At 39.1% G+C, this 23,617-nt stretch overlaps 1 protein-coding gene across 1 annotated transcript; it reads right to left on the bottom strand.

Moving 5' to 3' along the window:
• Nucleotides 1–614: 614 nt before the first annotated feature.
• On the bottom strand, nucleotides 615–22,538 carry LOC131228625 (zinc finger CCCH domain-containing protein 66-like). Its single transcript, XM_058224407.1, has 7 exons — nucleotides 22,088–22,538; nucleotides 21,484–21,656; nucleotides 20,771–20,824; nucleotides 19,273–19,389; nucleotides 18,792–19,100; nucleotides 1,779–2,054; nucleotides 615–1,355 (listed from the first exon to the last, which is right to left on the bottom strand). The coding sequence occupies exons 1-7, from the start codon at nucleotides 22,161–22,163 to the stop codon at nucleotides 1,008–1,010; spliced, it is 1,353 nt and encodes a 450-aa protein (XP_058080390.1). The 5' UTR covers nucleotides 22,164–22,538; the 3' UTR covers nucleotides 615–1,007.
• Between the last annotated feature and the right edge of the window lie 1,079 nt (nucleotides 22,539–23,617).

Below are 23,617 nucleotides of genomic sequence, written 5' to 3'. Positions count from 1 at the left end.
TGTGCTTTGTATCTGAGTCATTATTTGGCTCATGCCTTGAAATGATCTCTCCAAATGGATGGACGGACGGTGCGGATACAAAACATACATCATGGTAGGGCCCACAGAACTTAGTGACGTCACTTCAGTAGCTAGTCTCCCTACTCACCCTGTCGGTGGCTATAATCCGCTCCCCTTTTACACTCACCAAACCAAACCAAACCACACCACACCCAAAATGTTTATGGGGGAATCCAAACCGACCTACTGGTAGCCTCTTTTTTTTTTTGGGTTAGCTTGTTAGTACACACCCATGTCAGTACACACACTCCATGTTAGCTACCCCCGCTAGGGATCGATACCAAGACCTCAAGTGTTGAAAGAGGTATCTCCACTCAGTCTGCCAGTTGAGCTATGGATCTGGGTGTTATTGGTAGCCTACTAATAGACGGCAAGATGGCCTACATTCAACAGCCAAAATGTTTATGGTGGGCCATGGCCATCTATGGCAGCGCCCCACACCGGATGGATAGTTTCTGTGCACATGCTTCCCACCTGCTTTTCATCTAGCATCTTGTTTTGAAAATGAAATTTGTGTGCATTTTGAGAACTTTCCTACTGTCACAAGAAGAATATAAAGGAGTGGCAGTGCCTACATGCCAAACATTCAAGAATCCTTCAGCATGTTGCATTTAACAGTTACAAGTTCTGGAACCCAAACAGTCAATCATCTGTGAAAGAAAGAAAAAAAAAAATGAAGAAAAAAAAAATTACACTTTCGCCTGCATTTTATTCAACCACAAAAGAAAGCCCAGCCATGCCCCTCTCTCTCTCCTCCCTTCACCCAGCACATGGACCTCCACCAAACAGCCTATCCCCACTCTTGCAGAAACCGCAGGCGAAAAGAGTGGGGCAGGAGGGAGGTGTACATGTGGAAAATTTCCATGAAGGAAGAACCAGGCATGACGATTAAAAAGGCAAAAAAAAAAAAAAGAAAAAAAGAAAAAGGGCCAAGGAGAAGATGCTGTTTAATCAGATTGATCATGTGGGGACTCTGAAGTTGGTGCAGTGTGTGATGGAGAGAAGGTTTGCTGACTCGTTTGGTCCGGTGCTTCCGCATCTGCGTTCGGTTGTTTTGTGGCTGTTGCCTCGGGTTTAGTGGGCCGATCAGATAGCTTTGATACTTTAGATGGAGAAGTTTCTGATGTGGAACGGGCAATTTGGGAGTTTCTCTGGTAGAGAACGGGTGATGGGCCCGGAATGGATAGTGTGGGCAGGCTGTAGTTGTAATATCCTGCCATGGGGTGATCAAACTTGCATGCCGAACCATACTTGCAAATTCCGTACATGCTGTAGAATGTGCAAGTAGCTTGGCCCTTTATGGTCCCAGCCATGCAGCAGGTAAAACAAAAACAAAACAAGAGTCAGACACTTGGAGATAGGATTCTGAATCCTACTCTTCCTGCACATGCAAAGCATTTTCATCTGATGGGAACCCACCATGTTGGTTTCATGACCTGGAAATTAGGTTGATCCCATCATCAGGTGGGTGGGCCACACATGTAAGAAATGGACAGTTAAAAAAGTTCAAAATTGTTCCACATTAACTGTACACGTGGGCTGTGGGCCACCTGGTGACAAGAAGAGCCTATTTTCATGCCAAAACAAACATGGTAGGGCTGACCTGGATTTCGGTTAGGGAAGAGTCCTAGTCTGAGTAGCCATTGTAGATCTCATATAACGCATATGAATTGAAGGAGAAGTGGACTGCCCACATGATTGGACAAGTATTTATTTACCGGTCTAAGAGGAAGCCCAAGTGGTCCAAGAGTGCCCATAGCCAATGGGGCATTCTTCTCTTTCGGATGATGGTACTTGCATGATGGCCCATATTTGCAGCTTCCAGTTTTCATGTAATACTGGCATTCTGGCTGATCTGGTCTCTCGGGCAAATGTTGGACAGATGCCGACAGCAGCTGCAGCTGCCCGCTTGAACCAGGGTCAGCAGGATGCTTGGCATTGTACGCCAGATTGGATCCAAGGGCATCACTGGATGAAATGGGGCTTACAGAACTCTGGCAACAAAAGAAAAGGATTAGATTATATGCCCGCTACAAAAATGAAAGAGTTTGACCAAATGTGCCAAAAGATATAAATGAATAATAGCATTGCCATATTCTGACACGAGATCCAACACTTTTAACACTTAATAATTCTACAGGTGATGCTATTGCAACACCTTTCCATATTCATCCAATTTTGGAGGAAATGAAAAGGTCTCTAAGGTGTGCCTGACGATGAGAGACCTCAAGCCCGTCCCATGAAATACTTGTACAATTTTTAATTGGTCTTTATACATCCAGAGATATGGAAATCTACCAGGAAATAGACAACGATAATTTTGCAAATCATCACATAATCTACCAGGAAATAGACAGCAATAATTTTGCAAATCATCACATAAGGTTCCATAGAGGGAATGCATCAAGCACAACTATGGTACTTAGAAGCAAAATGTGCATAGTGACAAAAGAGTCCAGTTTGATAAGCAAACTTATCATTTAAAACACTGGCCTCTTACAAGCCACTCATTTCATAGTTAGCCTACCCATGCGTCTGTCTGAGACCATGCGTATCCTGCATGTCGTTAACATATGAACTGCCATTCATGGAATCAAAGTCTCTCCACAGCCATACAATATCAGTATAAGGACCTTACTAAATCAGGGAGAAGGGAAGAAGAATTGCTTAGAATATGGATGCAGGAATATAATGATCATATATGATATTGACAACAAAGGTACAACTTTACAACATGAATGTGGCATGATAAATAGATTTGAAATAAGGAAAACATCTTAATGAGTTCAGGAACCACCCATAGTAGAAGCAAGGTAAAAAAATGAAAAGGGAAAACAAGGATGATGATAATGATGACTGAAAACCAAAACTAACATATTCTGTTTGTGGATGTAGAGAAAAATAATGGTAATTTAATTTTTTTCAATTTTAACAGTTGGTAAGCTTGGTATGGGTTCTCCAGAAAGGGCAATGTGCCCTCCCTCACCATTTTCTCAAAATCCATTATAATGGACTAAATTCTCCCTCCCCTCCCTCTCTCTGAATGGAACAAACACCATCCTCTCATCCAACTTCATCTCTATGTTTACTATCATTTGCAAGATGTTGAAGTCCAGACAGCTTGATGCTTTTGTTTTCCTCAAGAGACTTCTATGCTTCTCAAAGACCCAAAAGGGATAGAGGGGTTTCCATCTGGAATTAAGACTGATACAGAAATCATTGAAATGGGAGCAAAGGTCATCAGACATCTCGCTTTAATCCCACACAACAAACAGATCTTGTTTTACAATTTCTCAGTTTGTAAGATCTTTTCAAGTTATACACATTGTGGATTGCAATCGAGTAAAGAAACCACAATAACATTTGCGGGAGTCATCTAATATGTGAGTTGGTCACATTGCACATGACCTTGAAATTTGATTGCACAGATTATCCCAATTACCTTATTACACCAATCACCAACCAGCCAGTCCCCAGCCGGGTAAAGAAGGGGTTGATGTTGGGTGGGCAATTTGTCATAGAACCTTTGCTAAGGAATAGGGGTGACAATGGGTTGGGTAAACCCACTGTTTCAGTTTGGGCCATGTCGGGTCTGGTTGTGGGTCAGGCTCGCATGACAAAGGTACCACACTTAGGTTAAAGGGTAGGGTTTAGGTTTAGACCAACCCAACTTGACCCGCCCATTTATTGAATCAATGGAGCAAGACAAATGACCCAATCCAACCCATAACCGGAAACAAAATGTCTTTGCTATAGTTTTGATCCCTAGACCTCTTTACCAATTTTCTTAACAATTGCACCACAAATGTTGTAGGCTGTGTTTATTTTGTTTTCTCTGATTAAAAAATTAGAGAACTTATGAATGTTTAAGAATTCAAGCGGGCACATGGTTTAGGAATCCAAACCATTGGTTTGTTTGATCCGTTGTGGATGGGCTATGATTGTGTAATAGCGAGCTCCATACACATGAAAACTCCAAGACAAGCCAAAAAACCTAATATGGAGATATTACAATTAGTATATGGGTTGGGTTGAGTTAGGGCCATATTTCTTGAGCCGTTAATTAAATGGGTCAGACTTAGGAGGCATGGAGGTTTGTATTCCGTTCGTCTAGAGGCCACATGCTTTAGGCAGTCATTTGGTCTCTTTTGAAGGATCGGAATAGTAGGGCATTCAGGAACAAAGGTCTAAGCACTTTTGAGAGGGTGCATAGAGCCAAAGGTAGGATCGGTGTTTTAAATAGCGGTAGCGTGATGCGTAGCACTCAATCGTCTATAGCATGTAGCGTAAATACGTACGACACTTCCATTTTTAAAATTTAAAAAATAGGACAAATATAATAAATAGTGGAAAAAAGGAAAAAAATATATAAAAATGCCTAAAAGATGATTCATTTTAAAGATTATAAGCATGTTCAAACAAGTTATTAGTTATCATTTATCAAAAGCCAATCCACATATATAAACTATATCAAATAATTATCACATCAACAACTTTCTAGGCAAACCACTTAATTAATAATGTCTAATTGAAACCACAAGTCACAATTATGAAAAGAAATAAAAATCCCATGGGTTAAAAGTATCAAGTACAATACAAGTGTCACATTCCTCAACATTAGATAAAAAGAAAATACAAAAAAAAAAGAGAGTAAAAAAATACATTGTAGAGTACGCTACGCGCTACGTAGCTGTAGCGTACGCTACCACTACACTACAGGTGCTATTTGAAACACTGGGTAGGATTAACAAGTGGGTTTTCAGTTTCAAATTTTTTGTCTCCACGAGAGTGAAGAGTGGGAAGAACTGTGCAGTGGAAGGTGGAGTGTGGAGCCATCCCTCAGGCTATATGTTAAAGTTCATTTTAATGGGACTCCTTGAAAAACATAGGCGAATCCAACGTGAATGGTGAGAAAAAGAAATCTTTTTCTTTCATTCATTATTCACAATAAAAAAGTCGTTACATGCACATATTTTTCCTAAAGCAAAAGAAACAATAATAGCCATCCATTATATCTAATCCCAACCATCTATTTTAATAAAACATCAATAATGACTAAAACATCCCGAAATCACATCCCCATACATCCCTTTTGCAAATCACACATAACTCATTGATGCAGGATGGAAAAAGTCGTTACATGCACATACTTTTCCTAAAGCAAAAGAAACAATAATAGCCATCCATTATATCTAAGCCCAACCATCTATTTTAATAAAACATCAATAATGACGAAAAAATCCCTACATCACCATACATCCCTTTCGCAATTCACACATAACTCACCGATACAGGATGGATGGCCTAGCGTAGAATGATGCAATGAGATCATCAATGGATTAACTAGAACAATTTAAAGCACAAAATAATGCTAATCCATCACAAGCTGAATTTAAGTATTTAACTATGCTCAAATTCAAAACTAATTCACAACCCATCAATTATATCTTATAAAACATGATTAGATAGGACCTATGGAAGGTAGGACTTCCATCTAGCATAAGAATTGATCTAATTCTAAAGGGAATCTCTTGGTTTATTAAAGGGTTTAAGAACTAGGGTTTTCGGATTTTAAGATTTTGGAAAATTTGGGGTTTTTGCGAAATTATGGGATTTTGGGGAAATTCGGATTAGGGTTTAGAGGGTTTAGATGTGGGGTTTTTAGGGTGGGGGTTGGAGGAAATGGAATTAGGTGAGAGAGGGAAAAAGAAAAAAGAAACAAAGAGGGAGGGAGGGTTGTCCGCATAGTCGTACAAACAAACAGGTGCATCCATATAGGGGTGGAGTCAACACTAGGTTGGGTTAAGGCTTGATGATGATGGTTATGATAGATGAAGGGGTTGTAGAAGAAGAAGAATGAAAGTTTCAAAGAAAAAGAAAGAAGAGTGAAATGTAGAGATGGAGAATAAGAAATACCTTGAAAAGGATAAGAATGAAGAAAAGTGGAATCAACCCATGGCTTCACACCACTTCATTCACAGGAGGTTTTGCTTCATCTCAAAGCAAAGGGAAAGAAGAATATATGCACCATAATGGGCTAAGGTGTGGACGCCCAACCCTTAAATAGTCTCAGGAAAGACTTTTTACAAAAAGACGCTCTTAGATAAAAAGTTTCACATAAAGCTGCTCAATAAAATAAAATTTTCACCTAACTCCCTAAACTCAGCAAAAATATAAGACAAAAAGATAACAAACATATAAACAACTAAATAAACTAAACTATTTAGTGGCCCCCGATCAAATGTCCAATGACAATGATTCAACGATCGAAATAGAATAAGTAGCTCCCATGCATCTTTCTAGTGTGGGGCCTTCAAAGATGCATAATCATACATGTGGAGTCTTCAACGGGCTAGGCACTCAAAATGGGCCCATGGGGCCCATGTATGCATCACTTAGCTATACGGGAGCTCTTCTCCTCCTCTGGTATACTCTAACTGGTGCTCGGATGTCCTCATCACTCTCTGGGCTTGTTTGAAAGTTAATGAGTTTCAAATGGGACCAATCTCATGCATGCTTGAAACGTGGCCTAAAAAATAATGTAGTGGAAAAAAGGGTTTATTAACTAATTCTTCTTTAGGCCCGTTTGGATGGGAATAAATGGGGGAAATTAGGAGTAAATGGAGGTAAACGGCATTTGATGTGCGTTTGGATGGGAGTAAATGCATAAAAATGAAATGAAATGGGAGTAAACAAGCCTGTAAATGAAATCATCACTTGAGAGAGGATTTGGAAGTAAATGGGGTGAAATGCCTTTTTGAGCTCCCTTGAAGAGTCGCACAAGTAAACAAATGTGTTGCTACACACATGTTCACCATACATGTGGCACATTGATGATAAACAATCCAATTATCAACTACATCACTAAAATCACACCAATAGAATGATCCAAACCATCCAAAGGTTGGCCATCTAAATGGACGGTTAAAAAACGTTGGCAAGTTGCTTGTTTGTAGTCCTTACGTTTGTGGCCCACCCGAGGCTTGAAATTTCCTCATTTTTGGCTAAAGTATATATTTCAATGGGCTTATTACAATCATTTTGTTAAATATCACATGCACTAATTTGGGATGTTAAAGCTGATTTGGGATATCACATATGTTCCTGTGCATATATTGAAATTTTCCGATGCATTCCAATTTCTCCCATTTACTACCATCCAAACAGAATATTTGGATTTCAAATGCATTTCATTTACTCCCATCCAAACACAACTAAGTAAGCCATTTACTCTCAATTCATTTACCTCTAATTCCATTTCCCATTTACCTCCATATACAAGCTCCAAATGAGTCCAAGACTTCTACCTGCTAAATGGTTTTTAAAATGCTACTAAATATATGTAATAAACCAACCATATGGACAATGAGGGTCTGCTGACTGAATAGATCATGCAGCCACCAGTAGCATGCATCCATGTGGATCCTATGGACCAAGATAAAAGAACTCTAATGTGTCTTCTTGCGCCTGTTGGTGATTGAAGGTGATTCTGCATGAGGTATGTTAGGTAAAGTTCTGTAGGAGTCTTCCCTTGAAGATTGGCCAAATGGGAGGAAGACATTCAGAAGGTTTGTCCAAATTATGTTATCGGACCATTTGTCTGATGAGCAGCTAGACTGTAGTCTATTGTAGTAACTTTCCTTTGTAACAATCCATTTTCCTCTTCTTTTTCCTCCTTAATAAAATCTCCTTTTATTGACTAAAAATAAAGAATGAAGTGCACAAAACCTGCTCCAGGCCATAAAGGGCTTCATAGTAAGACAAACAAGGACAATTGGGGCATTTTCTTATAAAATTCCATAGGTCTCCATGGAGGCATTCTTAATACTAATCTTAGTCCTAAGAGGTATTAGTACAACTTTTAGCAATAGTTCTGATGCACCCAGGCCACACAAGCAGTTGGATTAAAGATTAGGCTCATCCAGGGTCCTAATTAAGGATCTGGACCATTCAACAATCCGAATTGAAGATCTAGTCCACTTAGGGGGTCTAGATTGATATGATGAAAGATCAACAGTCCTGACGTGCATTCTGGATCAAAACATAAGTTATTTAATTAGTTGTTCCAGTTAAAAGTTAATGATGACTTGTTCAACATAATTCCTTTTAGTATTTACATCACTTTTGTGCGCGTGTAGAGGGAAGTTAAAGGACCATGGATTTGGGGGGGGGGGGGGGTGGGTTTGGGTTGTGGAAGAGAGAAAAAAGAAAGAAAAAACAAATCCCTAAACCCTAAATGGGTTCAGGCCTGTAGCGCAGTGGTATAGGGTGCTTTTCAACATTGAGGTCTTATGTTCAAACCCACATTACCTATTGAAGAAAAATAAAAATAGAAAACTTGAACCCAAAATTTCCCAATTTTATTAATGTCCCCAAATTCCCCACGCCTTGTTCTTAACTTCAATATTATTCTTTTTGAGATGCCTAACAGAGGTGGATTTTTGTATGCTCCATCTGTTATCCTATTTGGACGTAATATGGTGAGCCCTAATTTAGCCATGTGCATGTGATGGTTTCTTAACCATCACATGGACGTAATAATCTATTCTTTGCAAGGCTGGTCCATGTGATGGTTTCTTAACCTCTAAGTCAAAGGTTCGAGGAGTTGGTGCCATCATCTTCAAAAAGAGAATAATTATGTAAACATGCAAAGACTGTCATTGAGAGAGACCGTTTCGGTATGTGTTGCCTTCGGTAGAAAAGGCGCAAGGGAATATTGTGATTACTAGCATAACACCAGTAACTGTGGGATGCCAATCCACAGTCCTTTTTTCTTTATTTTCTGTTGCCTCTGCAAAGTTTTTTTTTTTTTTGAAAGATGAGATATTATTAAACCGCCGAAAAGGATAAAAACAAGCAAAGAGAACAACAAAACTATACAACTGCCAGCCCCACAACTAGCCAACCCCAACGAAACCCCCAACAACTCAAGGCACCCAATCCCTGAGCAGACAAAGGACTCTGTTGTATGCTCCAGCAATAGAAGCTCTGCAGAGAAATTTGTAGTTTGATCTTAACAGAAAAAAGGCAAGCGTTCGACTCTAGATTCTCCCTTTTTAATGGTTGCATCAAGTTTTAAAAGACCTATTTATTTAAACACAATTCTCAAAAGAGCCCTTAATAACAAGTCCTCAACAACAAGGCAAGCTTTATCTTCTTTTTTTTCCCCCTTGAAGAGTGTAAGCTTTAGAATTGTCAATTTAAGCATGTTACTACTTCAAGATTTTGATTACAGTTTGCATGTTTTGAGGTATGAGGAGACAAGTTAGGATAATCAGTGACTTAGAGAATTTAATAGGGAAGACTAGCACCAACAGTCTATGCATGAATGGAATAGAAGTTTCATTAAGAGCCCCTCAAGGTGTAGTCTAAAGGTTGTTGCACATAAGAATTAAAGTCAAAAGATAAAACATTCCCTCACTTCATGATAAACCCTGGGACCTAGGAGTACTTCCAAATTCATGCAACGATGATAGAGCAAACTAGTTAGAGAATACATTTTGAAACGTTTCGCCATTGGTCCCATCCCAATCAAATAAAGAAAATCAAGGATTTTGTAATTTTATTTTATTTTTTCTTATTTTCATCTAGGCTTATGGTTTTAGTTCAACAATGAATTACAGGTTTTTACTAGAAGCAGCTTTCTACCCAACATTTTCGACAAATAGACTGTTCCTAGAATTTCTTAGAAACTTTGTGCATTTGTAGCAGAGTCGTTAAGGATACAGCATTATTAAACTCTTCTCCAAAGTCCTCATGATCCAGGCACACCACATAGTCTCTTCATTAAGCACTGTTGATCCCCCTCACCCCTCATCCATGGACTATATGTCCCATGACCAATCTTACCTTTATGATTCTCACCATGACCATTTACCTATCCTAAATACCCTTATTTTTCTGATCTGATAGATGGAACAGGGAAAAGAGAACATGCAGAGAATAGCTTTCAAGAGGCACCCAACCAACCTGTCTACTTTACATACAAAAACCTTCCCAAACTCCATGGAGGTCAACTCTTATATAATCTATATAAACTAGTCTATGGATACTGCCCAAGTTGAAGGATAGCTTCTCACTCTATTAACCACCTAATCAACAAGTTCACATTTATTACTGAAAATCCTATTGTTTCTCTTCTACCATATGAGCTGCATATTTGCCAGACAAGATCCAGATCAACTTGGCTCCGCGTCCCCTGGGATATGTGCTCCACACCCCCAATAGCCTGGTCATTGGTTTCTTTGTTGTCCATGCACATCCAACCTGGCAAAAGCACCACCACCAAATGCTGTATATAAATGAACAATGAAGCAAAAGATGATACACACTTTTTTCATCCCTTCTGTTGGGAAGTACTTATGGAATATCTATACAGGGTGTATGTGTCTTGTATGTTTGGAGGTTTAGGTTTCTCTCTCATCTCTAACACGTATTCATTGCATAAATATTCAGTTATTGTCAACAGAATCTACAAATGTTTCAACAATGCAGTACTCATATAATCATGGTATCAGAGCCACTGATCATCTCTGATATCAGTCATCAATACAGATTGCAGCATCACCATCTTCTCCACCAGAACTCATCAACTCCAATCTCCCACATCAGATTTGTATCTCTGACACTGCAAGTTTTACTTTCGATTGCTGAAACTGAATCTCATCTGAAAACCATACCTGTCAAGAACATTGATTCCAGCATCATGGCCAGATCTTTCTTTGATTTTTGTAGGGTTTTTCAATGGTTATTGTTTGGTTTTCAAAAGGTATAAGATAAGACAAAGTGGGAATCCCTATTTATAAGCTTTCGACTCGGTTTTTGGTAAATTTGGTGAATTAAAGGGGTATTTCTAAGAAGCGCGACAGTACATGGCATGGTTAGAGCAGTAATTAGGAGTACCTAGGAGGGCTTAATGAGCAAAAGAAAGTCTAAAACACGGGAATCACAAAAAGAAACAGAGTAATTGGATTTCCATTGGTTCAAAGACCTAAAAAACCACAACTTCACAGAAATTGGATTTCCGTTCCCTACAAAATGCCAGAAATAAAAAATGCACTGGGCCCCCAAGTTTGGCAAGGTTGGTCCCACATCCCTAATGATTTTTAAATAAATTCCGAACGCACTAAGAGTTGTTGTTTAATTGTTTTGCTGAAAAACACACTCGGGGTGAGGGGCTTTTCTAGCTAAAAGTAATCCCGATAAAATTGTAGGTAGGAATCAAGACCCTCCTGGCTTAATTCACCTTGATTAGATGATCTGGAAAGCTCATGTTTGGGTGGGTGTCTACACTACTAAATAACAAAAATATTCATAGGCATTTTCACACTTTTCATACAAATGAAGATAGTCACTCCCACAGCTATGAATTATCACCTATCTAAGCAAAAAAAAAAAAGAAGAAATATAGTCCCTAGCATTTTCTTTTATTTTTCCGAAGTTATTATTTTTAATGTCTTTCTCTTTTTACATGCTATTTTAATAATTTTTTATCAAGTCGGGGAAGTCATGAGTTTTTCATGACGCTACTGATTCGAACATGGTAATAAACAAACACATTCCAAGTTTAAAACTGTATTTAAATATTGGTGAGAACATTCAATTTCCAATTGGCAAAATGAATTTGGTGCATGATTGGATAAGGAGTATAAATCTTCAAGGTTGAAGAGCCCATGGTAGGTGATGGCACACGTTGCAAGCTATGATGTAAAATTCAGGTCAATAAAATAGTATAGTGTTGTAACTCAGGTTCATAAAAAAAGAATCAGTGAATCTGCATATTACTGTGTATATTGACTATACTATTCGAAGCAATTTTGGTTACAGTAAACATTCGGCATGTGGTTCATATCTGCAGTCCCATATTATCTCCTTGATCCCTTAGAAATTTATTTTGACCAAATGACCATCTTTATAAACATTTTGATAAGAGGTTTGCTAAGCATACATGCATGTGCAATGAACATGAAGTACACGCCACAGATTTGCTAGAATGGCACATAGGTGCAAGGTCAAACCCATCCATCAAGTTGATATGGCCTTGTACATATTTTCCCAATAAGTAATCTTGTCCACTCAGCATCAAGGCCCCAATACTGGAAACAGGTGAATGGGTAAGAAAACTTCAGCCAAGTTTTTCAGAGCCGTACATTTGTTTTGCAAACTATGGCCCACCTGATGAGTGGATCAACCTTATTCTTGGACTAGGGCATCAATATAGTGGTGCCATTCTAATGGATGGATTGGATCCCAGACCTATCGTCCCATGCTGGCATGCATGGCATGTACATGAACTTTATTGCACACACGTGCACTTAGCAAAGCTCTTTTGAGAAAATCCGTTGCAATTATCTCAGCATTTTAGGCAGCCTCTCTCGAGCTCCCCCTCAGGAGGAGGAAGCCAAGGATGTTGTCTCCAGTCTGGTTAGGGATAAGGCCCCGGGCCCAGATGGATTCTCCTTGGCTTTCTTTCAGATATTTTAGGAGTTGGTTAAGCCAGATCTTCTACGATTTACTAAAGACTTACTTTGCCTACAATCCCATTTGAGATGGGAAGCATGTTCTTAGCTCTTATCCTGAAGATCGAAGATACTATTAGTTTGAAGGACTTCAAACCTATCAGCCTTATTGGAAGCCCTTACAAAATTTTAGCCAAGCTCTTGAGTCAGAGGCTAAGGGTTGTCCCTCCTAAGGTCATATCTCCCTTTCAAAGTACTTTTACATCTGGCTGGTAGATCCTTAGCACTCTAATCACTCATGAATGCTTGGACTCATGTCATAGGGTTGGTAAGCAAGGAGTTCTTTGTAAGTTAGATTTGGAGAAAGCATATGACCACGTTGATTGGTCCTTTCTAGGCTATATGCTGGAAAGAATAAGGTACAAAACAAAACGAAAAAGTTGGATTAAGGTCTGTGTCTCCTCGGCAATTTTTTTTGTTCATAATAAAGGATCACCTTTCGAATTCTTCAAAGCATCGAGGTCTTAGGCAAGGGGACTCCCTTTCCCTGTTCTTATTTCTCATCATGTCAAAAGTGTTAAGTTGGATGTTGGTCAAAGGTCAATCAGTGGGTTTGTTTCAAGGTTTCAATGCCCTCAATTTTCCTCGTCGAGACAGCTATCTCCAATTCACGGACGACAGGCACTCATTTTTTGTGGTGCTAATGGGTCTATGGTAGACAATCTCGAGAGAATAGTTAGATGTTTTGAGGTGGTCTCGAGGCTTAAAGTCAATGCGGGTAAGAGTGACATGTTTGGCATTCATTTCATTTGTCCCCGTTTGAAGTCTCCTACTTGGCTGGGAGATTTTTGGATGTTGATCTGGTTCTCTTCCTACCTCTTATCTCAGCCTCTCTCTTTGTGAGGAGAAGCCAACCATTCACTTGTGAGATAAGATCATTGAGAGGGTAGAGAGGAAGCTCTCCCTACAAAGGTAAATTGCTATCTCTTGGAGGAAGAATTACACTTATTAAGGTGTCTCTTTCCAATCTCCACCTTTACTTCATGTCTCCTTTCCATTGTCCTATGTCGATCATTGCCAGGATCAACAAGCTTGGGCAGGACTTTGTTTGGCAAGGGGGTGCATCCTTGTTGTTTGTAGGCCCTTCAACAACGAGGGTGATGGGATTAAAAGACTCGATGAGATGAATCCTGTCTTATTAGGTAAATGGATCTGAAAGTAGGGTTGAAAGTTGGGCGGGTTCAACCTGACCGACCCGTGACCGACCCAACATTGGGTTGGGCTTGGGTAGGATGCATCAGGTTCGGTCTCGGGCTTGGGCTATACAAACACCAACCCGATAAAACTTGGGTCAGGCTTGGGTTGCCTAACCCAACCCGAACCCGATCAATATATAAGTTACTCATAAATTATAATTGAGTACGGACCGTTTGTGTTGAAGGCACATGAAATTCCGGTGCCGTCGGGTTTCATTGGTCCATGTCATTTTTAATGACCCAAGCTAATAACATACGCCAGATTTCTCTCTCCCAAATAGATTGCGTGCTACACAACACGACTTTTAAAGGAGTTGTCCTATTTTTTAGCTTATTTGTTTAGGAAAAAATGAAGTTCTTTACGATAAATAACTACATATATAATTAATAAAATCATAGGTACAAAAAATAAGACGTTTATTGAAAATATAATAGACTAATGTACTAAAGAAAATATTAGCATGTATCCACCCGACCAACCCGACTGAGCCCGATTGGGTTGGGCTTGGGTTGATTCCCAACCCGAGGTTGGGTTGGGTTGGGTTAGGGTTGAGGTATAGGAACCTTGGGTTGGGCTAGGGTTGAGCACCAACCCGCCCTACTTTCAGCCCTACCTGAAAGGTTTGGGGTGGAGGAAGATAGTTTTTGGAGGTTTATAATTGCAAGCAAATACGGCTCCTCTCATATGGGTTGGTGGATCAAGGAAGCGTCCCTTTTTTGTGCTTCCCATGTCTTAGAAGATTATTGCTAGGCTTGCTCCTAAGGTTCTCAATGGGGTGAATTTTTCTATGGGGGATGGTGTTAGAGTCAAGTTTTGGGATGATATTTGGTGTGATGAATCATCTCTCAGATAACATTTTCCCAGGTTGGCTGGTCTTTGTTCGATCTCCATTGTCTCAGTCACTGCTTGTTTTTCATTATCTGGAATAGGGTATGTTGGGTCCCTCCCCGTAGGAGAAACCTCTCGAATGCTAAGACAGAGGACTTGATCCACCTAGTGTTCGAAATATCTGTATCGTATTACGTATCGTACCCTTGGGATACGGATATGTATCGGTTATCGCATAGGATATATCAGTTGTATCGCGTAATGTATCACTGTTGTTGGAAACAAGGGGAAATTGGCCGAATTTTTCAATGAAACTTCAGTGATTGTTAAAAGAGACATCAACACACATTTATAAATCAAAACGTAACAAAAAATAAGTGCACATAATCAGTTTTCTTTGCATGGGGTCTTAATCTATGTATTGTCTAACTGAATTGATGCAAGTATATTCAAAGTCTATTCATATAGCTTATAAATGTAAGAAGACGTGTGGAAACACAAACAATACATTCAAAAGCAAAAGAAGAATCACTAGATTGGGTTATACACATGTTTGATTTTATGTTAGGACACAAGGATTGCAACTGATTTGCAAGAAAGTCGGAAATTTTGATTATTTTTTTTCAATTTTCCGCAACTCAGCCAATCTCCTCCAAATCTCGAAATTAAAGCTCTCAATCTATGATTTTTCATGCAAAACATGAAAACCATGGATTTGTAGCAATTTGACACTAATTTAACATGATTTATAGAATTTTTTTTTTTTTTTTTTTTTAAAGGATCGAAAATGCTCACCAAATCGAACATGTGAGATATATCACACTACTTCCGAATTTCATATCACATAGGTGGAATACAAGATATATCGTGGGATATATCGGACGATATCATCAATATTTAAAACACTGGATCCACCTCCTCTCACCGGTTGCAGGGGTTGTAGCCTAGCCCGGAAAATAAGGATTCACTACTCTAGGCTCTAGCGCTTGGATAAATCTGGAGTCTTTTCAGTAAAGTCTTTTTACTCCCTAATCGCCCGTTCTGGCTCCTAGATCTCATGCAGTCACACTGGTGTTGTGTGGTTCTATGGAGCTCTTCCAAAGGTGGCTGCCTTCGCTTAGTTGGTGAGTCAGAACAAGATTCTAACTATTGATATGGAAGTTGATGCCACTATATCAATGTTTTAAAAACTGGACCAGACTGCCTGGTCAGAAAGAACTTGAACCTCAGGTTTTCTGAAAAAACCCGCAGTTCAATAGCTTAACTATTGAGCAAACTGAACGGTTGCCAGTGAACCGCTGATTTTTTTTTTTTCTTTTAACTAAGGAAGCCATCTTTAAAATAAATAAATTAATTAATTTTAAAAAAAAAAAAAAAAAAAACCTTAGAAAGCCTAAGTCCAAAACAAATCCCTAGAAACCCTCTCTCTTGTCTTTCCTACTCAACTCAAACCCTTCTATCTCATCCCCAATTCAAAAAATCTGTTACAACCAGATACTTCTGTATGCCCAACATAACATGTGGGACACAACATGCTCCTTCAGCAAGGATCTTCCCTCTATGAAGAACCTTCACAGAAAAGGAGGAAACAATGAAATCTTTCAGTAAACTGGGACAGAGATTAACTTCTTTTAAACGCTTGAAACAACATAAACATCAGGAAGAGTGAGATGACCAAAACAATATGGGATTTAACAGCCTAGCTGAGAGATTCGAAGAGATGATCCATTACCAACTAAAACACATGAAGCACCATTTTAGGGAACCATACTGCTAGGCATATCCTCATCATCATTGAGATGGTGAAATGCTCTGATGTCTACTACCAACTATCTGCAGCTGGAGAGGCAAGAGACACATCCCAAACAAATGGGTTAAAATGACAATCTGATAATTCTCATTGAAGCAATGGTGACATGTCGCAGCAGTCTGATTCCAAAAGCCACATCAAACAAGCAGTTTGTGGTGTAGGAAATAGAATTGGAAAAAGGCAATTGGTATGCAGGCTGACTGGTACCTTGCCAACTGTATTGTCCTTAGCCATGGAACTGTTGCCCACTGTTGTTTAGGAAGATGCGGATGCTCTAGAAACTAAATTTCATCCATAAGGTAGATTGGATTAAAGAAATTTCATCCATGCCCGTGAGTGTTAAGAGAGCCTCCTCGAGCCGAATGATGGAGACTATTTTAGGCCTAGGGATGTAGCAAGGTAAGTTTTGTGTTGAAGGAGAAGGGGGTGTATCACCTGGAAGGTGGCGTAGGTGATCACACAAACACTACAACTAACATCCCGTACCCATTACCCAGGGAACCCAGAACATACAGCACCTTATCACCGTTCGACATTGAGAATGGATTTTAGCAAGCTTAACAAAGTATGAAATGAGATTGTTTAAATAATGATTGGCAGAAATTAAATCTTTCTTGAAATTACGATGCTTTATCCGATTTTGCATCAAGTAGCCTCGAATTGTTGTCGATAGAGGAGGAAGCCATGAAGACAAATAAAGGAGGTAAAGGCTAAAGAGGCGACAAAGAACCTTCTTTTTCTTTTTAACTACATGAAAGTTCATAAAATAGTACAGACGAAACAGTTGTGGCATAAGTTCTTCAACCTTTTCGGTGTTTTGTGGGTCTCGCCAAGCTCCATCGGCCAGTTTTCTCGTGGCACGGAGGAATGCACACGAAGGCGGGTAAAAAAGTTTGGCGACTTGCAATGTTAGCCGGCCTTTGGTTCCTTTGGAGGGAGAGGAACAATAGATGTTTCAGGAATCGTTCAGGGCAAGTAGAGGGAGTCTTTCAGATAGCAAGAAGGAATGTAATTGATTGGGCAGTGGCCTCGAAGGCTATATTCCAATTCCTGGAAAGCTGGACGGTCCTGTAAGGGCTTACAGGTAGTTGTATTCTTTTCATCTGTTGTTTTCTCTGGCTTTGGCCTCTTTTCTTGATGAAAATTTTCATCGTTCAAAAAAATAAAAATAAAAATAGTATAGACGATTGTATGGACAAAGGAAACAATCCCTACTACAATTGTATAGACATCGGTGTGGAAGAATGGTATCCGCAGATTTTAATATTTGTACATTTTGGGTTGGGTAGTTCTGAGGATTCAGACACGTGTACTTTGGAACAAATGGGTGGTTGCCCATTGTTCTCTATGGTGTGCCCCACCTGATCAATGGATTGGCCTTATTTTTGTGCTAGGTGCTCTTCGTGGCAGGGACAACCTTCTGGATGGGTTGGATGTTGTACACACTTAACACATTGAAATAAGAAAATTGGGAGGAAACTGGGATTAAAGGCTTAAAATGTTGTATTAATCACTAGGGATGGATGCCCCACATAAACAATACTACAATGGAGTATGAAATAAGTAATGATGAAACTCCCCACTTTTTAAAAGTACGCTGGCTCAAACTGAAGACCGATGAGCTCTGGGTTCAAACAAAAGAGAACCTTACAAGCTACAAGGGTACACAGTGAAAATTTACTTATCTATCTATAGACATACTTATAGACATTGTCTATGTAATGTACTTCAACATTAGCTAGAGATACAAACTTTTTTTTTTTCATTTTACTTATCTATCTATGTTCTGCATTCATATGGAACCCACAGGGATCACTAAAATTTAAAAATAGCATCAATCCCCAAATTTTGTGCCTTCAATCGGTCTTACAACACAATCACAAAGACCTTTAAATCATGCACTGTGTTACCAGTCCATGACAGTCACAATAATTCAAATGCAACTTATTAACCTTCCAAAAGAAAAGAGCAAAGAAACATTATTTCAGTCCTATCTTTGGTGACATAAAAGAAAAATACTAAAAATGTTCAACATATCAGAAAACATGATTCACCACGACCACCACTACCACTACCACCAATCATAGCCTTGTCAGAGCATACAAAGAGAAAAGCAGAGGCCACGACTCTATGCTATTGCTGACTCTTCCACTGAATATCAAGACCATGACATAACATAGAATAGGTTCCAAACTATAAGAGAAAACATAACTAATAGAGATTTTTTAAGGTGATGACAGATATAAACCGTCATCCATAGTGAATAATGGAAGCAAGGGATGCACCTCACTGGAACTAATGCCCAAAACATGGAAGTACTATAATGCATAAGAATTAAGTATTAATTACCCATTTTATTCAAAACACTAGCTACTTACTGTATAGGTGCTCCAGCCTTGTTGTGCAGGCATCATGCCTTGAGAAGAAAGAACTACAGGCATGTAAGCTGGGGGACCTTGAACACGTGGACCTGATGTGTAAGGTGCTCTTGGTAAGGACCATGCCGGAAGTCCACCTACATAAGGTAGACTTGATGGAGGCATTCCAGACGAGCCCGTAGCACCATAGGCAGAGGCTGTTATAGGCAACATAGTGCCAAGGGCAGCAGGCTGGGGATGATGGAACTTGCAGGCAATTCCAAACTTACAGGATCCAGTTCGCATGTAATACGCACATGATTTTTCCTCCTGAAGAAGAACAAGCATGAATATTTCCAAGACACTGTCATCAGCATGTTGGATCATTCTAAAAGGGAAAATGTAAAAATGAAGCAGATGAGTGTAAATGTTTGAAGGCAAGCATTTGCAAATCATGAAATAAAGAGCAAGGTTTTGAAAGCATATAGAAATAAGTAGTCACCTGACGCATGGGCAGACCCAACATGTTCAATGGCACCTGTCCTACACCATGCCTGTCTCGTGGGTGGTGATATTTACATGTTGCACCAAATTTGCAAGTTCCTGTCTTGAGGAAGAACTGCAAGACACATGTGAAAGGCAGATCAACAGCCATTTCATATGTTTGTACTTCAATTATAAAATTTACATAGTGCATCATATACCAACTATATAACCAGGCCTAAATTGGTGTAGAATTATTCAGCTAGAAATGGTCTGCATAATTTTAACCTAATTTGAGCTATCTATAAGTGATGGGCAAATCTCGGAAAGCTGTTTGGAGGCTACTCGCGATGGGAATTTTTTGGTTTATTTGGAGGGTTCAGAATGGTCGATGTTTTCAAAACAAGGACTCTTCTCTTGAAGAGGTCATATGTTTGGTTAAAATCGTTATTTCAGATTGGGCGTCTTGTGTTAAATCAGCAAAATATGCGTTGATCTTTCTTCGTGGTTTTTTTTCATAGCTTTTGTTGTATTCTTTTCCACCTTTGCGCAGTTTCTTAATAAATTTCAGTTATCTCTATTAAAAAAAGTTAAAATCTACTAGTGACAAGATTGATGCTAGTCACCATGGAACTTTTCCCTGCAAATCTCAATATGGAAATTATATCGTGTAGCAGCTCTTTTTCTTTGTCAAAAATCATGTGGAAATCATATTGTGGAATCTTACCAACCATAGGGTCTTTTTAAACCATATTGCAACAAATCCACTCTTTTCTTTTAAGCACAGAAGCTTAAGATTTCTTTCCCCCAAATTTCAACATCTTCTCTCATTTCTTATCTTCTTACTTTCCACTTCAAAAAATGAGTTAAGATCATCAACTAGGACATCTTGAAAGCAATTTGAGTTTCCTCAGTGCCGCACAAGAAATTGAAGAGTGAAAATTATCTTGTTGGGTTGGAGCTTTCATGGTGGTTCTACAAAAATTTATATATTAATACTACTCAGTATATATTTAAATATGTATATATCAACATATATCTGTAAATATGAATATATTGATATTTATTAATGTTTCATGTTTATTATATATTTAAAAAAATTGCGCCTGAAAATTCCAAGCGTGCGCCTAGACCTGCGGGGCATTTCAGGCGCTTTAGGGATAGGTATGCTACGCGCTTTGAACTACACTAATTGCCACTTCAGTCGATCTCAAATTAACTGGACATAATGCGAGGATATTTTAAGGGCACATTTATTAAAATCATACATTATTTTTTTTATATAAAACTTATTGAACCATCAATAGTTGTCTTTATCTTTTATTAGTCAAAATTACCAAATCGACTCTCCAATAAACTCCATCTACAACGCTCCTAGATATATGTTAAAACTATATCCAGATAGAAGAGATGAAACCATGTCCAATTCTATTAAAAAAAAGGACACAGAGTTAACACCGAGTAAAATGATGATTTGGTGGGACATGAATGAGCTTTAATAGGTGAAGATAATATACCTGGCAATCAGGCTGTCCAACTCTTTCTGGGAGTTCACCTCTGGGTTGTGTGGCCTGGAGAAAAGAACATCTATAACAACTTGATATATTCAAATTACTCTCAAAAGTTGACTAGACTCCAAAGAAAACAAGCAAGACCAGTCGAGATCATGGGTCCTGATGTGGAAACGACAGACCTAATTCTTGGGCATTTAAGCTACTAGAAATATTCTATACATTCAATGCAAAAATTTGTCTGAATTCAATTCAGGATTTTCCAAAATTGAGACTGGTGAATGCCGAGATCATGGGTCATGACATGGAAACGATAGACCTAATTCTTCGGCATTTAAGCTACTAGAAATATTCTACACATTCAATGCAAAAATTTGCCTGAATTCAATTCAGGATTTGCCAAAATTGAGCCTGGTAAACCCATGCAACTAGGTTGTGGTTGGATCCACAGAGAGCCATGTGTGACAACATGTAACTGTTTGTGCAGTCTATCAGGTGTTCACACCATGTAGATGCCCTGATAAAAAATTCAAGCTGTTTGAATCATCAGGTGGGCCACACTATGGAAAAAAAAAAAACAGCCAGAACAAGTTGGCCAAAAGTCTACATCCAATCAAAACACTCAGCTGCCAGTGGAGACAGACCCATCAATACCATACCAGGAAAAAAAAAAAAAACCACACACTCATACACAATGGAAACTACACTAGAATTTTCACCTGTCCTGTGTTAGTAGGATGATTGAAGCGGCAATTACTCCCATAACCACACAATCCTGTCCGTAGATAATATATGCAGTCGGGTTCGCCCGGACGATCCGGATAAGGGCTGGAGTTCCCATCAACTCCTTCCTGGTTATCCGGCACCTGAATTTTCAGGCGCCACATGGCCCCTACAAATGAACAGCACAGTACCCATTAAAATTTATCAAAGAAACCACAGGCCCGTGTAAACATTGTACAGGAACGACAAATTCATCATTCAAAGCTATCCCAAAACGGAAGCATTACATCAGCAGAAGTAATTAAAACCATAAGCAATGGAATCAATTAAAAAGTACGACACACAGAATCGCCAAGAAAACCCAATTCCCAATTTAAACAAGAAAGCGATCAACAGATTGATTGTAGATCCCTGAAAGATCCTCGCAGATTGCATAATCGTAGAAAAAAAAAAAAAAAACTAGATTCATTAATGGGTAATGTAATTGCCAAACAACAACGACAAGAACAACAACATGACAATTCAAAAGGTAAGAACTATCAATTGAGATGGATCTACAGAAGAACGTAAGAAAGAACAGATTTTGAATAGATAAATTACCTTCGAGGTTATCGGTGGCGGATGCATTAGAAGAAGTGGATACAGCATTGTTCTCATTCTGCCAATTATCCGGCATCGAAGAAGAAAAAATAAAAAAATTCAAAACCCGTAAAAAAAAAAAAGGAATCCCCTTTTCTTTATAATAAGAGGAAAATCCTCTGTCTCTCTAAGGTTGGAACAAAAGCCCTATGAAAATAGGAATTTTCTTCAGGACGATTGATCGATCATCACCGTCAATCCATTCAAAAGAATCTGAGAAATCCAACGCCTTTTCTCAGTCTGAATTCAGACACAAACCCAGGAATTGAAATTTCAATCGATCTCTCTATAAATATTTTAATTTATTTTCGAATTAGAATCGAGAAATTTGGGGATCTTTTCTTTTTCTTTTTATTTTCTTTCTTCTGTTTTAGAGAGAGAGAGAGAGAGAGAGAGAGAGCGACAGAAATCAGAAAAGGTTCGCTTTTCTTTTCTTTTCTTCCTTTCTTTCTTTCATAATAAAATGAGATTATATTAAAAGTAAATGAAAATTGTTGCCGTAATTGCGCGCGAAACCGCTCGATGGCGTCAGCGACTGTGGGCCGTTGGATTTAACTTTGGGTGGGTCCCACTAACCCCACCTCGTTTCAGTGCATTCACACGGAACGCGCGGTCTCCGAGTCCCACGATTCGGTGCATAGGGCCCACCACCCCAATCGTATATTCCCCGCCGATTTCCGCGATGGGTTCGCCACGTCTTCAAGACCCGCTGGTCCGTTCACGACCGCGGAAGGCGCGGGAACTCATCTCTCTCCCAAACAACCCCTGCCCTTCCCTTTAATTACCTTATTGCCCTTCCACGTTTACGTCACCGTTCTCGTCTGCTGCCGCTGCGTTATGCTCTTCTACTGGTGCCGTGCTTCGTGATCCAGGCCGTCCATCTCGTCTACCCCAACGCTGGATGGACCAATCATAGCTATCATCTGATCTGTAGATATTTTCATAGGAAGCCCTTGGTCGTTATATATATATATATATATATATATATATACACACACACACACACGCGGAAACGCTCACCTGCGAACCAGTTCGTACGTACTACGTACGAACTTTTTTTAGAACCCATCCTTTGTGACGTGGATCTAAAATCTGAACCGTTCATGTGAAGCAGCACCTCGTAAAACCCCCCACGCCCAACTTTTACTTTGATCTAAAACTTTGATGGCCCATGAAAAATGAAAATAGTTTCCTCCCTCGATTTGGATTTCTCTTTGCTATGGCCCACTAGAATTTTAGATCAGGGTGAAAATTTATCACATTAGGTTTCATGGGATTCCGCATCACATGGATCGTTCAGATTAGACACCCATGACACGTGTGCAAAGGTGCACACGTGCGTAGGTGCGTAGGGGAGCATGACTCATATATATATATATATATATATATATATATATATATATATATATATATATATATATATATATATATATATATATATAAAATTTTTTGCAGGCTACTGATGAGTGAGTTGAAAATTTTATGATCTTT

The sequence above is a fragment of the Magnolia sinica genome, chromosome 16, assembly GCF_029962835.1.
Source record: "Magnolia sinica isolate HGM2019 chromosome 16, MsV1, whole genome shotgun sequence".
Taxonomy (NCBI): domain Eukaryota; kingdom Viridiplantae; phylum Streptophyta; class Magnoliopsida; order Magnoliales; family Magnoliaceae; genus Magnolia; species Magnolia sinica.
The sequence above is the reverse complement of the archived record's forward strand: the minus strand, read 5'-3'. Positions and strand labels throughout refer to the sequence as shown.

Bases quoted from the DNA above. Each gene is read 5' to 3' on its own strand.
- LOC131228625 (XM_058224407.1), bottom strand. From the start codon at position 22,163: ATGCCGGATAATTGGCAGAATGAGAACAATGCTGTATCCACTTCTTCT. The intron at 21,657-22,087 runs GTAATTTATCTA...GTTCATTTGTAG, and splicing joins CGCCACCGATAACCTCGAAG to GGGCCATGTGGCGCCTGAAA. The intron at 19,390-20,770 runs GTATATTATCTT...TGTGTCTTGCAG, and splicing joins TTGGACAGCCTGATTGCCAG to TTCTTCCTCAAGACAGGAAC.